Source organism: Chamaea fasciata, unplaced genomic scaffold (assembly GCF_029207755.1).
Source record: "Chamaea fasciata isolate MVZ Bird 193981 ecotype frontalis unplaced genomic scaffold, bChaFas1.0.hap1 SCAF_3, whole genome shotgun sequence".
Classification (NCBI taxonomy): Eukaryota; Metazoa; Chordata; class Aves; order Passeriformes; family Sylviidae; genus Chamaea; species Chamaea fasciata.
In genome coordinates, this window is record NW_027094088.1 from 77,533,433 (window position 1) to 77,547,395 (window position 13,963).

Below are 13,963 nucleotides of genomic sequence, written 5' to 3' on the forward strand. Positions count from 1 at the left end.
GTTGCTGGCCTTTACCAGCAACTTTTTTGGCTTGGTTTCAATGGTGCTTTCCTTGCCCACAATAGTTCGTGCCAGTTTCTGGAAACTTTTGTTTCATAGAGGCTTTTTCTGGCAGCATGGTGACCTATATGCAAACAAATGCACAGCATGTTCTTTTGAGCCAGAGAAAGGCTTGCTAAGACATTCCCTTTTAGGTTTGAAGAAATACCAAGTGTGTAGCAATGATTTCCATGAATAAGGTTTTGCAGACTCAGCATAATACTGAATTCAGCAAAAAATGATGCAGTCTGAATTAACACTGTGTAAAAGGCTTGCAGCCCAGCTTGCCTCAGAGTTCAGAGATAATACCAGATCCCTGGGTCTTTTTATTCCAAGGAGAGGGGGGAAAAAAAAAGAGTTGAATTCTGCTAATTTTCATGCTACTACACGCCGAAGTCCTCCAGTGTCCTTTTCTCTTTGCCCTCTAAACCCTTTCCCTATGAAAATGAATAATATACTTCCCAGTGAAGGGTTTCACCATCTTGCACCTTTCCTGCAGGATAAAGCCCTCTTGGAGAGGAAACACCTCATGTCTGGAGGTCATGTGTTCGATGGCAGATCGTGGAAAAGGAAGGACTGTAAATCACTCGTGTTGAAACATTAAAAGCTGATAAATGGGTGGTCCTGAGCCACAGCCCAGCCCCGGTTTCCCTGTGCGCAATGCAGGGCTCAGGGTGCTTCCTAGAGCGGTCAGGGGCACGGTCAGGGGGAAGTCTGCGGGAGGCTGAGATTGCAGCTGCCAGACAGAGCATCCGCGTGGATTCTCAGTGGCTGTGGGAAGGCAAATGGCGTGGATCCACCTTCAGGAAGCCCTTGGAGTCACAACAGTAGCCTTGGGAAAGTATGATGATATAAGCAGCTGGGTGGAGATCCTTCCCGGGAGCGCAGGTAGGGATCTGCTGGAGCGGATGGTGCAGGTCGCAGTCCCAGCCCCTCAGGACTGCACCGGTAGATTTCCTAGCAGAGATGGCAGGCTTGCTCACCAGCGGGGAAATACACCATGGTATTTTCAGCACTTCATGGCACATGCAGCAATTTTTTTAAAAAAAATACACTTGATGAGAGCTGTAGTTAAAAAGTGAGAAATTACTAATTAGTAACCAAGTAATTCAGGGTTTGATTCACACAAATTGCACTATTACTGTAAGAGAGGATTGCAATTTCAGGCTGGCTGGGGTTTGGTGGGTTTTTTCTAAGGCACTGAAAATGTAATTGATGTTTTGTTCATTATCTGCTGGGTTTGGGGTTTCTCGTCCTTTTTTTCGTCATCTGAGATATTACAGACATAAGATATGCCTGGAAAATAAAGGGGAAAAAAGGTTACTGCTTTCCCCTTTGCACTGTCATTTGCAACTCTCAGGTTTTCCCACTAGATTGTTCTTGTAAACTCTTTCATTTCATAGCACGCAAGAGTGACCACTTAGAACATCATTATAGCTCTATCATTAGCATCAGAGTTTAGTTATACAGAAAGCTGTGAGTGAGATGAGCTAAGTGTCATTTTCACTTTTACCTTGGTGGAGTGCTAATATCATGATTGCTGTCAATTCTTCTCATTAGTCTCAATTTATAGAGAGATTTTTTTTTCTGGTTAAGAAATCCAACTGGTACAACTCACCCCCCAAAGTGTCTCCCTCCCCTGCCTGTATGCAGATCAGTTAGCAGCTATGTATCTTCTCTCTAGATGTTAAGTTGTTGAAGGGCTAATCTGTGTTGCTTGCTTGTGGGTTTTTTTCTGTTCATGTAAGCATTTCAGCTGAGTGCTCAAAATTGTAGCGTGAGTCAGCGTAAAGATTGAAAGTACCAGTAAAAGAGAATCCGTAAGCATTCCATTAAGACTTCCAGTAATATTACAGTTTTGCACTGTTGGCAAAAATACCTATTTTGTACAGAGTCATCATAGCCACTGGCTCAAAAATACTCAAATAAAGAGGATGAAGTTACCATTGAGAAGTTTAGTCAATATAAGTAACAAATGTGTCCTCTTAAGTCCATTCTTGTCTAGATGATTAGTGTCTTTCAAATGGCACTGTAGGAAAATGGTAAGCTAGTTTGAACTCACAGCAAGAGAAATAATTTGAAGTCATGTTGTGTCTAGTGATGTGCCTGTATATTGTACTAGCGAAGGAGTATGCCGCAATGATCCCCATTAAAAAGTAGCAGAGGAGGAATTTTGCTTTTACTTGATACACTAGTCACATATTTACAGTGCAGCAGTACTGTACCAAAATACCATCATCTTACCCTTAACCCTTGGTGCCTCTGAATTTTACCTCTCAGAAGGTAGTTGTTGTTCTCAATAAGGAAAAATAATTCCTTAAAAATGCTGCAGGTTTGTGCATTTGCACAACTTTCACCTCAACAGCAGATAGAGTAATATGTACAAATAATCCTTTTCCCCGTGTAAGCCTGAAAACAAGCAGGTTTGGTTTGGGATACATAGTCTGTTCAGTCACAGCACAGGCTTTTACACCTTCCTACTCAGAGAAGTTGAAATGAGAAAATAATGCAAAGAGGATTCAGTCTAATGCTGGGGAAGATGTTTTTGGGTAAACTAATTACTTCGATGTGTACAAGTGCAAAGGGGGTTTGTGCAGTGTGGGGTGTCAGGGAGAACTGTTTCCCTCCACCATCACCACTGCAAATCCAGTTGCAGTGTTCAGAGGTTTTGCCAGTTCTACATGTGTCAGAAATTGCAGAACATCAGGCAGAGAATTTCCCTGACTCAGACTGTAGTAATGGGTGTGTTATCAGTGTCTTAACATGTTTACAACCTCTGCTCTGCTGTCAGAAGGGGGAGACCTGCAGGCAGGAGTAGCCTTAGCACCCATGTGCAGCCTAGGCTGGACATCCATTCAGGTCAAGGGATTTTTTTGGGCCTGTGGGTCTGGAATTCAGGAAGATCTACTCTTCTGTAAATGGCATTAAGCCACTGATGAAGGCGTGTTGCTTTAGCCACATACAGAAACAGATTTCTTCTGGACCTATTAAATATCTTTCTCTCCCTCTTAAGGCTTAAAATTTTGATTGAGAAATTAAGTTGCTGTAGTTAGTGGCAGGTACAGTTCCACCTTGCCTTTTACTTGAGCCGAGGTCTTCAGTGTGACTGTGTAGTGCTGCCTGTCTACTGGAGAATAGACTTGGAGGTTTGAGGGGTTTTTCCCTTTGATCTGAAAATATCAGAGGCAAGCGCAAACCCCTTTTTTTTCACCATTAGAAAACCCAACAGTCACTCTAGCTTTTTTTTCTAAAATCTTCTAGAATTTCCAATGTCCCCATGTTATTGCCATTACTAAATTGGAAATTGGAGATGCATAGTAGGTGGTTGAAGAAAAGCACTTTGCAAGTCTGTCTAAACCCTGTTTTGGTTTTGAAGGGGGAAGTTGGTGGGGCAAGTAGGTAATCCAAGCATGACAGGTTGAAATCTAGTGGCATTAAACCGGTATCAATCATGGTACCTTTCCCTAGAAACTTCCTTGGATTTAAGCATTAATGGGCTGCTCAGCTGTGATCTTGAAGTATGTGGCTGTTGGGCTGAATGTCACTATACCTCATTCACCCAGGGACCATGCTGCTCCTCATCATCTTGTTTGTGCTTTCTTCTCCCTTGTCCCCTGCAGGGTGTGAACGGCATGTCTGTGGATGAGAAGACTGACTCCCCCATGTATGTGTATGAGTCAACGGTGCACTGTACCAATATTCTCCTCTGCTTAAATGACCAGCGGAAGCAGGACATTCTCTGTGACGTGACGCTGATCGTGGAGGGGAAGGAGTTCCGCGCCCACCGGGCTGTGCTGGCTGCCTGCAGCGAGTACTTCTTGCAGGCCTTGGTTGGGCAGACGGAAAATGACCTGGTGGTCAGCCTGCCGGAAGAGGTACAGTATGTCACCCTGCCCCCACCATAACAGCGCGCCCCTTCCTCCCACGTGGTGAGGAAAACCTCTGTGGTCTGCTGGGGTGGCCAAAGGGAATGTGGCACAGGTGTCAGTGGCTGCCCCAGCACAGCTCAGGTTGTGCTTTTTGTGTTTGAGTGGGTTGGAAATCACTGAAGGATGGACATGTTCACACCATGCCAGCCTTGTGAGGGAGGCAAAGCTTTAAGATGCTTCAGCTTGCCTTTGTCACTGCTGCTGAAGGAATTGTACCCAAACATTTCATTACCATAGCCGCATTCATGGCAGTATTAGGACCCTGATATTCCTCTGCTCTTCTAGACAGGAAATTTGAAAGGAGTGATGTGACAGCTACATGGCAGGTTATTGTTGAAAAATCATTTGAGCTGTCATGTTGTTGGGAGTTTCATTGCTGTCCACCCCACTCTGGCAGCTCATATCTCTATTCCACTTCTTTCCCCTCTCCTGCACCTCATTCAGACTGGCTTCCTCACAGCTCCTCTCATAAAGAGTTTGGGATTTAACCATGTTTTCCGCTGAGAAACCACGAACACAGTCTATCAGAAAGGCAGAGGTTTTGTCATGCAGCGTGGCTCCCACAGTAGGAAGCCCAGGGATGTAGAAAACACATACCTCACTGGAAAGTTTACTTTATCACAGGATCTCACTGGCTGGCTTCCACCCCCACTGTAATTTCCTCACAGCCATAGAGCTGTGACAGCACAGCTACCGTAGGGCGTGCTGGTGGCTTTGCTGCCCACAGAAGGGAGGTGTCTGCCTGATGGCCAGGGCTGCCATCATCTGCTGCCTTGGCACTGCCTGCCCGGTGTCTCTGGCTGGGAAGGGTGGCATGAGGAAGGTGGCAATGTACCCAGGGCACAGCAGTTGCTCATGTGGGAATGTGCTCTGGCATACGGAAGGTTTTTCACCATTTTTTGCTTAATGCCCTTGAAGAGGCATGGTGTGTTTTTAAAAAATGACAGGTCCCAAAGTGTCACACATCATTTTTCCCCTTCTGGTTTAGTTCTCCAGAGACTTCAGCAGCGTTGTAATGTTGTCACAGCACAAGTTGGAGAGCATTAGAAGTAGGTCACTGGCTGTGACTTTGTGAGTCCCAACACTGAATATTACTCATGAAGACCTTCAACCAGGACATTTTGCGTAGGAGTTTAGAGATATCGCAGAGGAAGCGCTAGGATGCACACTTTGATTCTGTGGTGTCCACTAATAATTTCCAGTGGAACAATCAAGTCTCAGTCATTATCACATGGCTTTCTCACCACAAAGCAAGGGTAGGAGCAGAGAGGTGACAAAACGTGCCCAAGGGTGCGCAGGTGTGAAATGGCAGGAGACTATCAGTGCTCTTCTATGAAGCTTTGGTGAAACTTCTGTGTATAATTCAGGTCTGGTTACATAAAGAAAAGAAATTGAAATTCAAATAAGCCTGTAGAAGAGTGACTGAGATGTTGAGAAGAATGAGCTTGGCCTAAAGGAGGAGAAAAAAGGACCACGGCAGGTTCAAACTGCTGGTGTGACAACTGAGATGGGCTGCAGCTCTAGTTAGGCAGAGGAACTGAAACAGCTGAGAGGAGGAATTTCTCTTTAATGCTAAAAGACACTGTTGGCTCAAGCATTGATTGGTTTCAACTGGCTTTCAGTAAAAGAAATTGGAAATTAGAAGATTTCTAATTCCAGCAGCAGTGAAATGCTGAGCTGCAGGCCGGCAGAGGAGTCATGATGTGCCTCCACTTGGTCACCCAGTCCTATGTTAATATGACACTAGAGATTTAAAATACAAAGGTTTGTCTTTCTATGTGTTTTATATGAGATGCTAAGAGAAAAATCCTCCAGTTCAACCATAAATAATTTGTATTTAAGTGAATCCCCTTTGAATAATTGAAGTATTGGAGTTCTACATTTTAGAATGTGTCTCAATGAAAGATCAAAAAATTTTTGTGACTTAGGGTTGCACTGGCTGCTCTTACAGCTCCAGTAAAGCTCATGGAGTTGCAGAAGTAATGATTCTAGTTCTCAAGGTTTTTCCAAGAACTCTGATATTGTCATGCCTCACCCAGCACCACCACTTCCACTTTGCTTTGTGCTTCTATTAGTATCAGAGGACCAGGACTTTGACTTTCTCATCCTGGAAAAGAACTCTCTTGGCCTATTAAAAGAGATAGCGACAGTTACCAGTGTTTACTTGTACAGATATTTTCCACATGCAAGTTAATTGCTGCTAAACGCAGCAATTGAATCTTAGTTTTCTTGGTGGCTACTTCACTGGAATAGCTGTGTGTGAGGGGTCAATTAATAATTTCCTCACACAAGCTAGTCACATGGGATAAGGAGAGCTGCCTGATGCACCTCACTATTTCTCAGTTACTCCTTGGTTAAGATGCACATCTCTGCTTCTGGCACTGCTCAGCTTCACAGCGCTGGGCACTTTGGTAGGTGCCTGTGCAGAGCTATGGGAAGTGCCTCCAACAGCGTCAGCGCTCCCTGCAAGAGGAACTGAAACACTCCTGGTTTTTAAAAGTTGATAAAGCAGAGGAAATGCCATCTTAGTTATATTGCATTTAAAGAAGTTAGCAGGGTCATCTTTGGTTCATGAACTAAGGATGCTTCCCAAGTCTACTGTTTTCAGTCTGTGGTCGGCAGAGCACTGGCAGCAGTGAGTTATTTCTTAAGGTACCTGAAAACTGACTTAGTCTGTCATGTAGGGGGTTTTTCTTCCAGTGGAAAATTTTCAAACAGAAGTTGAAAGTGAATATCCTGAGCAACTACTTTTTCCATGCTTAGAGACAATTTATGTTGGTGTATAATATTACAGAAAAACAGATGCATAAAACAGAAAATAATTTTTAAATACAGTCTTCACTGTTGAAAACTTTTTCAAAGGTGACAATTGCTCCTAAATTCACAGAGCTATTTTTAAGTCAACCACACAAATATCGTATTTTAAATCCAAGGATAGTTTGAAAACTGCTGAAGTACATTGTGGGGAAAGGGCATTGTTGTTACTATTATTTCTTGAAGGTTTGATGTTGGAGCTGGATAAAGGTTTATATATAAAGCTTTTTCATTCGTGTTATGTTGGTGTAAGGAGCCTTAACATCAAAGAAAAGAACTTATTTCTGATTATTCAAAGCAGTAAATCTGCCTCTGAAGTCCAAACTGCAGACTTTTTCTTTACCTCGTAGCATGTTGGGGTCATTTTGTTAATCTGGCATCCAGACATTGTTAACTGTTGTCTAGCTAAACGGGGAACAGATGTTTTTCACATTATTTCTTGTTTATATCCAGTTACAAGCAAGAGCAGTCTCTACAATACATCAGTCATTTCAGTAGGGAGACATTGTGCACACCCAGAATTGGGGCTAGTTGGATATAGGGGGTTTTAAACCACTGCAAAATTTTGTGTTAGACATTTCAGGTTAGTTCAAGCATGTCTTAACGTGCCTCAGTTCAAACCTTTCCTTAATCAACTTGAACAAAGTCAGTATGGAGCTAATTCTGCATTTATTGAAGAGCTTCCATAAACCCTTTCGTGCTGGTCTTGGTAATTTGATTTTGTACCACACCTTTTCTTAAAGCAACATATTTCAGTGTGTAGACAAGCTGCACAGAACAGCTGCATAATAGCAAGGGCTCAGATGTGGCCGTGGTGTGTGAACTATTAGCCCTCAGAGCAAGTTAGAGAAATGGAATGTTTCTGCTGCCTACAGCTAATAAAAGAGGGCCCCATTAGCTCTTAACTTCTATGCTTTTTTCTTCAGGTGCAGTTTTGCCAAACAACCAGAACCTTACCTGCTTTTACCCGGGATATTTTTCAGCAATTAATGCAGTTTTCCTCTAGCAGGTGCTGTTAAATGCAACCCAGAATTAGTACTTTCAAAGAACTGAGTTTGAAGCTGTAAAGTTGGTTATTCACTCCATACCCCTAACTGTTGTTTTGTTTTATTTAATCACAAAAACTGGTCTTCCTTCCTCTAACAAGGCACTTAATTAAGTTTTTAATTTATGATAAGAAGTTAAATGGCACTTACGAGGCTTTTTTAATGGTTTCTACTTCCCATCCAGATTACAAAAAAAGGTGTGATGGAGAGAGACACGGCTGTCAGCCAGGGGTATTGTAGGTCATGCCAATATTAGCTGGCAGCAGGCCGTTATCCAATTAACATTGCTTCATCGCTGCAAGTAATAGCTCTCGAGTAGATGATTGAGTCATTCATGCTGTAGTGGTACTCAGCTTTACTTGAGAAGGAGCCAGTGCTTCATCGAATGGGCTTTTTATTTGCTATTATTACCTGCCTAACTCTGCTAATGGTAGTGCACAGCGAGTCTGCATGGGCAAGCTGAAAGCAGGGCACTGGGCAGGGGAGCATCGTCTGTGCAAACACCTTATTCACTCAGTCTTTTGAAAGCTGAGGGTGCAGTTAGATGGTGAAAAGACAGGAATAGAAACAGCAACAAGTAAAACTCCTCAGTGGCATTAGATGCCTACAGGTTAGAAACAGAGATTCTCAACCTTGCCTGCATTTTTCTGATTTGGGGGCCTACATTTGAAAAAAAACTTCCACCATCCATGAGAGCACCAAATGCCTTCCTCCCAGATGAAGTTAAACGAAGGTCATCTGAGACAGCAGACCAAGCTTTCTTCAGCACTGGTCTGATACCAGCCTTTGTGTTCTTTTAGAAACTTGCTTCTCCAGTAGGTTGGTGAGTTTTACCTGTAGCCCTTGAATTTCTTGAATCTGTTTCAGAGTGGTAACCTTTTTTTTGAACTGGCTGCTGGGAATGTTTTCTTCCAAAAGGATTAAACTGAGCTATCTGTGGTGCCCAGGTCTTCCGAGGGGCTAAAGGAGGCAGCATCTCTTTTAGGATGGTTTTAGGAAGTTGTGGGATTTATCCACACAGCTCTTTCCTTTGCTGTTAAGAGAATAATGTTTAAAGTCGACGTAAGCACACACCAAAGGCTGAATTTCCTCCACGTTCTCTCACCACTGGTGTGAAACCTGCGTTTTCCCCACAGGGTCTAGTCCTGTGAAATTTGTCATCTGCTTCTTTGGTTGGCATGGGTTAACTCCCTCACACGGTTGGTTAAGCTTTGCAGGGAGATAGGCAGGACAGGACCTCGGATTTGGGATTCAAGGCTGGCAAAAGCTGAGTATGTTGGAAGGCAAAGACATGCAGCAGCACTCTGGGTGGGACTGAGCCAGGCATCTAACATTAGCATGGCTCGTAGCTGACAGGGAGGAGAAATACTGGCAGCTGCTAACCATCCATGCCAACCTGCCAGTCTGAGGGAAAAATGCTGGGAATTAGCCAACAAGAGATGATTGTGATGAGGAGAAAATCAAAGGCAGGATGCAGGAGGTCAATTATTTTATACCCTGCTGGCTAAAGGCACTTACTATTCCTTTTCATCTCTCTAGAAATAAACAGTGTTCTCTTACTTTGTCTTTTTCCTTTCTTTGTATTCTTTGTATGTATAAATATAATATCTTTGAAGAATGTAGGGACTGAGCTGGGAGTGCTCTGCACAGGAGCATAGCGTGAAAGAGGTGATAAATGCGGAAAAGAGGAGCAAGAGGGCAAGAAGTTTATTTCCCAGCTGGAAGGATGTTTAACACAGTAGGGAACAACAAAAGACCCCTTTTCACTGGCACCCTGGAGATATATTAGGAGTAGCTAAGGTTAGCTTTTAGAGAATGGAAAGCAGTAATGTGGTTTTCTCTTTACGTGACTGTATTGGCCATTGATGTTCCTCACAGATTGCAGCACTGGCCAGAATTATTTCTGCTTTGGCTCAGGAGGTGGCAAGAACCTGAAAGCCATTATTCCCTTCATCTGCAGAGCTTTTTATAGTGGCAAAGGGTTATATCTGTCAGGCTTCGAACTTACTTATGCCTCAACCTTACCTCAGTAATGCCACTTCAGTCAGTCCATATGGATAGAAGGTTGGGTCTTTGGTTTTCTGAATTCCTCCCAGGGAATGTGTTATTTTTTGTGCTGCTCCACAGTGCCAGCACTGACCGCACAGAGGGGTGCCTGGAGGCTGCAGCTCTGTAATGAGAGTAAAACTGAACATTTGGATAATTTTGAAGTCTGACATGACAGGACACTAATTCAGGAGAAACTATGAGACAGAATTGGATGTTTTTTATGTGTGTTGGTTCTGTAGCACAGTACAAGGTGCAAACAACGTACTTTGTTTCTAGCGGGTGAGCAATAAAACAGAAATGAGATCTTCAAGATGTGAAATGAAATTCCATCCATGTATCACTGCAAAAGCTTCCAGCACTGCTTGATTTTTTATGCCTCAAGTGTGATGAAGAAACTAGCCACATACTTTTCATTCCGCATAGTGTAACTTCCATTATTTTCTGATGAGGGTTGTCTTGCTATTCATAACATTCTCTGATCTTTTCAGGTGGAGAAAAGCAAAATACATCTATGTTGTGGTGAGAGCTAGGCTTCAAAAAGCAAAACAGAAGTCGTGTATACATGCATGTTAAGTAGAGAAAATCTTGCAGTAGCTCCTTTCCCTCCCTTTGGCAGTAGCTGTACAATTTATTTATTTATTCAAGTAGGCATATAAAAGTGTACTGTCGAAGGGGATAGGGAGATGAATACGCAGAACAAAATTCACCATTTTAATAACTGGACTCAATTTTGTTGCCTTTGTTGGACTCCTGCCTCCCATTACCGTTCAGTTGGGCTGATGGACTGTGATTGCACTTGCTGGTGAAAAGGCAGTTTGCAGTGTGGAAACTTTATTGGTCAAATATAACAAACGTGATCTAAAATGTAAAAGAGATCTTGAAGAGTAAGTCCTGTGTTAAGGGCATGAGAGTAAGTGGTAAGAATGTGTAACAGGAGGTGGGTTGGTTTTGTTTGTTGTGTTTGGGTTTTTTAGGGTTTTTTTAGTTTTTTTGCTCTATTCAAATATATATGAATGAAAATGAGATAGCTGAGCCATGACTGTGCCTCAGCTCTGAGCACTCTAGCCCTGCAGACTGAAAGATCTCTCCCTCTCCTCCCCCTCCACTTACAATTCTCTTACCTAAAAATCGTTTTCAGTTTCTTTAAAGACTTCAAACCAAGTATCTGCTCTTTTAGGGTCCAGAAATACAGGCTGGGCATTTGACTAAACAGGCAGGTATGGTCCAGTGAAGACACCTTCAGTCAGCTTCATAACATCAGACACCACAACCTGTAAGGTACTTTCTGATTACAGTGACAAGTTTTGTTCCCAAGAACCGCCCCCCACACCCCACCCCCCCGCAAAAAAAAAAAAAAATTGTTTATTCTTCATATAGCACTTTCTAACAGGGATTCCCTGGTGAATATTGTCAGACTGACTGTTTTTCTCAGCCACTAGTGAAATTGAGCATGTTATGGGGTGGAATATGCTATGTATTCAAATGATGCATTGCAGCAGTCAACAAACATTAAGCCTAGGAAGTATGGTTCAATTTGGAAGTGAAGTATGGGTTTTAGGTGAGCAGAAGGCAATTGAATTGTACTGGGATTTGGGAATGAGATGCTTTTTGTGAGTTTCACAGGGTTGGGTTTTTTTAGAGGCAGAAGTAGACGCAAACATTCTGTTAAATTTGATGCAAACTCTGAAGAGCAAAATGGCTGGTTTATTCCACGATTTTTGTGCTGTAATGGATTTTCATCTGTCCCATTTTGATGTGAGACAGCCAGCAAACACCTCTGAATCCCAGTGCAGTCTAACATTACTAAAAGCTTTGTCCTTGGGCACTTTATTTATTTTAATAAAATAAATAAATAGGAGCAGCTGTAGCTGGTCAAACTACAGATCTAGCCCAAGCTTGGTTTGTTTAAAAAAGTGAGTTTTAATTTCTCTGAAAGCACTTGAGGGGAGGCTTGTGTGGTTGTTTGAAAGACTTAAATGAAAAGAAAGTATTTGGCATCTCTCTAGGAAGCGTGTTGAAAATTACTGGGGAAAGATATCAAGCCACTGGCAATTGTTTTGAAGCCAGATTAAAATCAACTGAAAAATTTGGCATGGGTTTTTAGCAACAAACTCTTCAATGATATGTGTATAACTGCACATTGTTTCATAACTGTAAGGCAAATGGCCTTTGTGAGCGGCAAAATTTAGAAACCTCTTAAGAAATTTGGTGCTCAGTACTGGTGTCATTCAGTGGAATTCAATATCCTACAAGAAAATCAGATTTGCTAGTCAACTTTTCTGTCTCTCTCTTTGTTTAATCTGACCTTCTAGAAGTGATGGCATCAGAGTGTGCATTAAAGTGACTGTTTCCCTGCACACAAAAGTAGTTTAATTTTTTTTTTTTTAATTTAGAAGACATTGTGAAGAAAGTTGACTTGCAGTTGAAATGGGACCCTGCTCCTTGCTAGGGGTCCACAGTCAAAATAACCATAGTTGAACTGAGAATGGCAGAAACTGCAATATTAAAACTTTCAGTAAAACCAAAATATAAACAAGGTGTCACCAAACAGCTGGAATTGAAAGGTACCAGCTTTAAAGTTAAATAATGGTAATATAAAACCTCGAGCAGTAGATTTCTGAGGTCTCTTGTGACGAAATAAAATACTGTCATCAACTCTCTGCACATGCTGGAGTGGAAGTTAATGCATCAGATGGGAATTACAGCTCGGGTCTGTGCATCAGGTCAGTGATGATTAAATCAGCTTGTGTGAACCACTCAGCAATGTTTACCTCTCTCTCAACGCTCTGGTTCACTTTACCTCACATGGAGGTGAAGAGACTGACCAACAGCTGGCACAGCTGCTGGTCCTGGACCAGCCGGCATACCTGACCCAGGGCTTCCAGCTTTATCAGTCCTCAGCCAGCTTCAGTCTTGATTTCTTCCTTCTGTATAAGGCACTGAGGAGCTTTTTGGACTAGCTGCAGCATTTCTCAGGATGATCAGGATGGGATGGAGCTGCTCACTTTACCTGGGTGACTAGTCCTGAGTGACAGATGGGGTGTGATCTGTGTCCTCTGCCTGTTCTTGCATCACTCCTGAGGTCCTATGCACAGCCATTGACAACAACTGCTGGAACTACCACATCCAAGAGGAAAGTATATTTGGAGGATTGGAGCAGATCAGAACGAGCCTGCTACAGGCTTCCTGTCCCTCACCAGGAAACCAGGGCACTTTGAGGATGCCTAATTAGGAAATTTTCCTTAAGTGACAGCCGTTGCAGGCCATCCCATATATCCCAAACTACAGGCAAGCAGGTTCCTAGCAAGACTTAATCTCTTCCAGAGCTAATCATTCTTGGCAAATGGGAGCTGTAGGTTTTCAGGACATCAAAAACGGGCCATCTTTCTTTTAGTGTTGAAGGAACCATATTTAGTTGAGTATATATTGCACCTGGTCCGCATCATTCCCTGCAGCAGCTGCTCATCATTTCAGAGCAACACTTCAGAGAAATGGAAGTGTACAGACTTACTGTAAGGACAGCAGAGAGATTTGGCAAGTGTGAGCCAGGATGGATTCGTGAGTGCTGTTGTGTTCTCAGTGCTTCCTTCTGTTCCTGCAGCATCACATGTACTTCCCAAAGACAGAGCTGAGGTGGGTTTATGGGGGTAGTAAAAGAGAACGGAGACCATCTAAATAAATGAATTGGGCAAGAAAGGAACCTGAACAGGGCTAATAGGTCAAAGACGTGGGGGCATCCAGTGTATCGTACTTCAAACATGGTAATTCTCTGTTTGAAATTTGCTTGCTTTGGCTTGTGATAGGACCAAATTCCCTCATCTCTGCATATACCTCTTACTTTATGTTCCCAGAATGGATGGAAGTATTAATGTTTCAAGGTTTAGAAAGTAGATCAAAAGAAAAAAGGATTGTCCATTCAAACTGTACCAGTACAGTTCTTAGTTTCTGGAAAAAATTCTTTTAATCAAGTGGTCCTGGATTTTCGAGACTTTCATCTAGGAGGCTGAGTCTACATTTCTGACTGTGTAAAGAAAACTTTTGCTTCTGAGAAATGTCTTGGGTTTTCGCTTACCTTTGAAATTCAGA

The 13,963-nt window shown here is 42.6% G+C and overlaps 1 protein-coding gene across 3 annotated transcripts in view; it reads left to right on the top strand.

Annotated features, from left to right (window-relative positions):
- BACH2 (BTB domain and CNC homolog 2) overlaps positions 1 to 13,963 on the top strand; it is a 184,241-nt gene that overhangs the window by 135,431 nt on the left and 34,847 nt on the right. For all 3 annotated transcript variants that reach the window (XM_066179550.1, XM_066179551.1, XM_066179552.1), the window contains one exon: positions 3,660 to 3,914. In XM_066179550.1, the coding sequence (XP_066035647.1) occupies positions 3,672 to 3,914 (243 nt within the window). In that variant the 5' untranslated portion in view covers positions 3,660 to 3,671. The remainder of the gene's footprint in view (positions 1 to 3,659; positions 3,915 to 13,963) is intronic.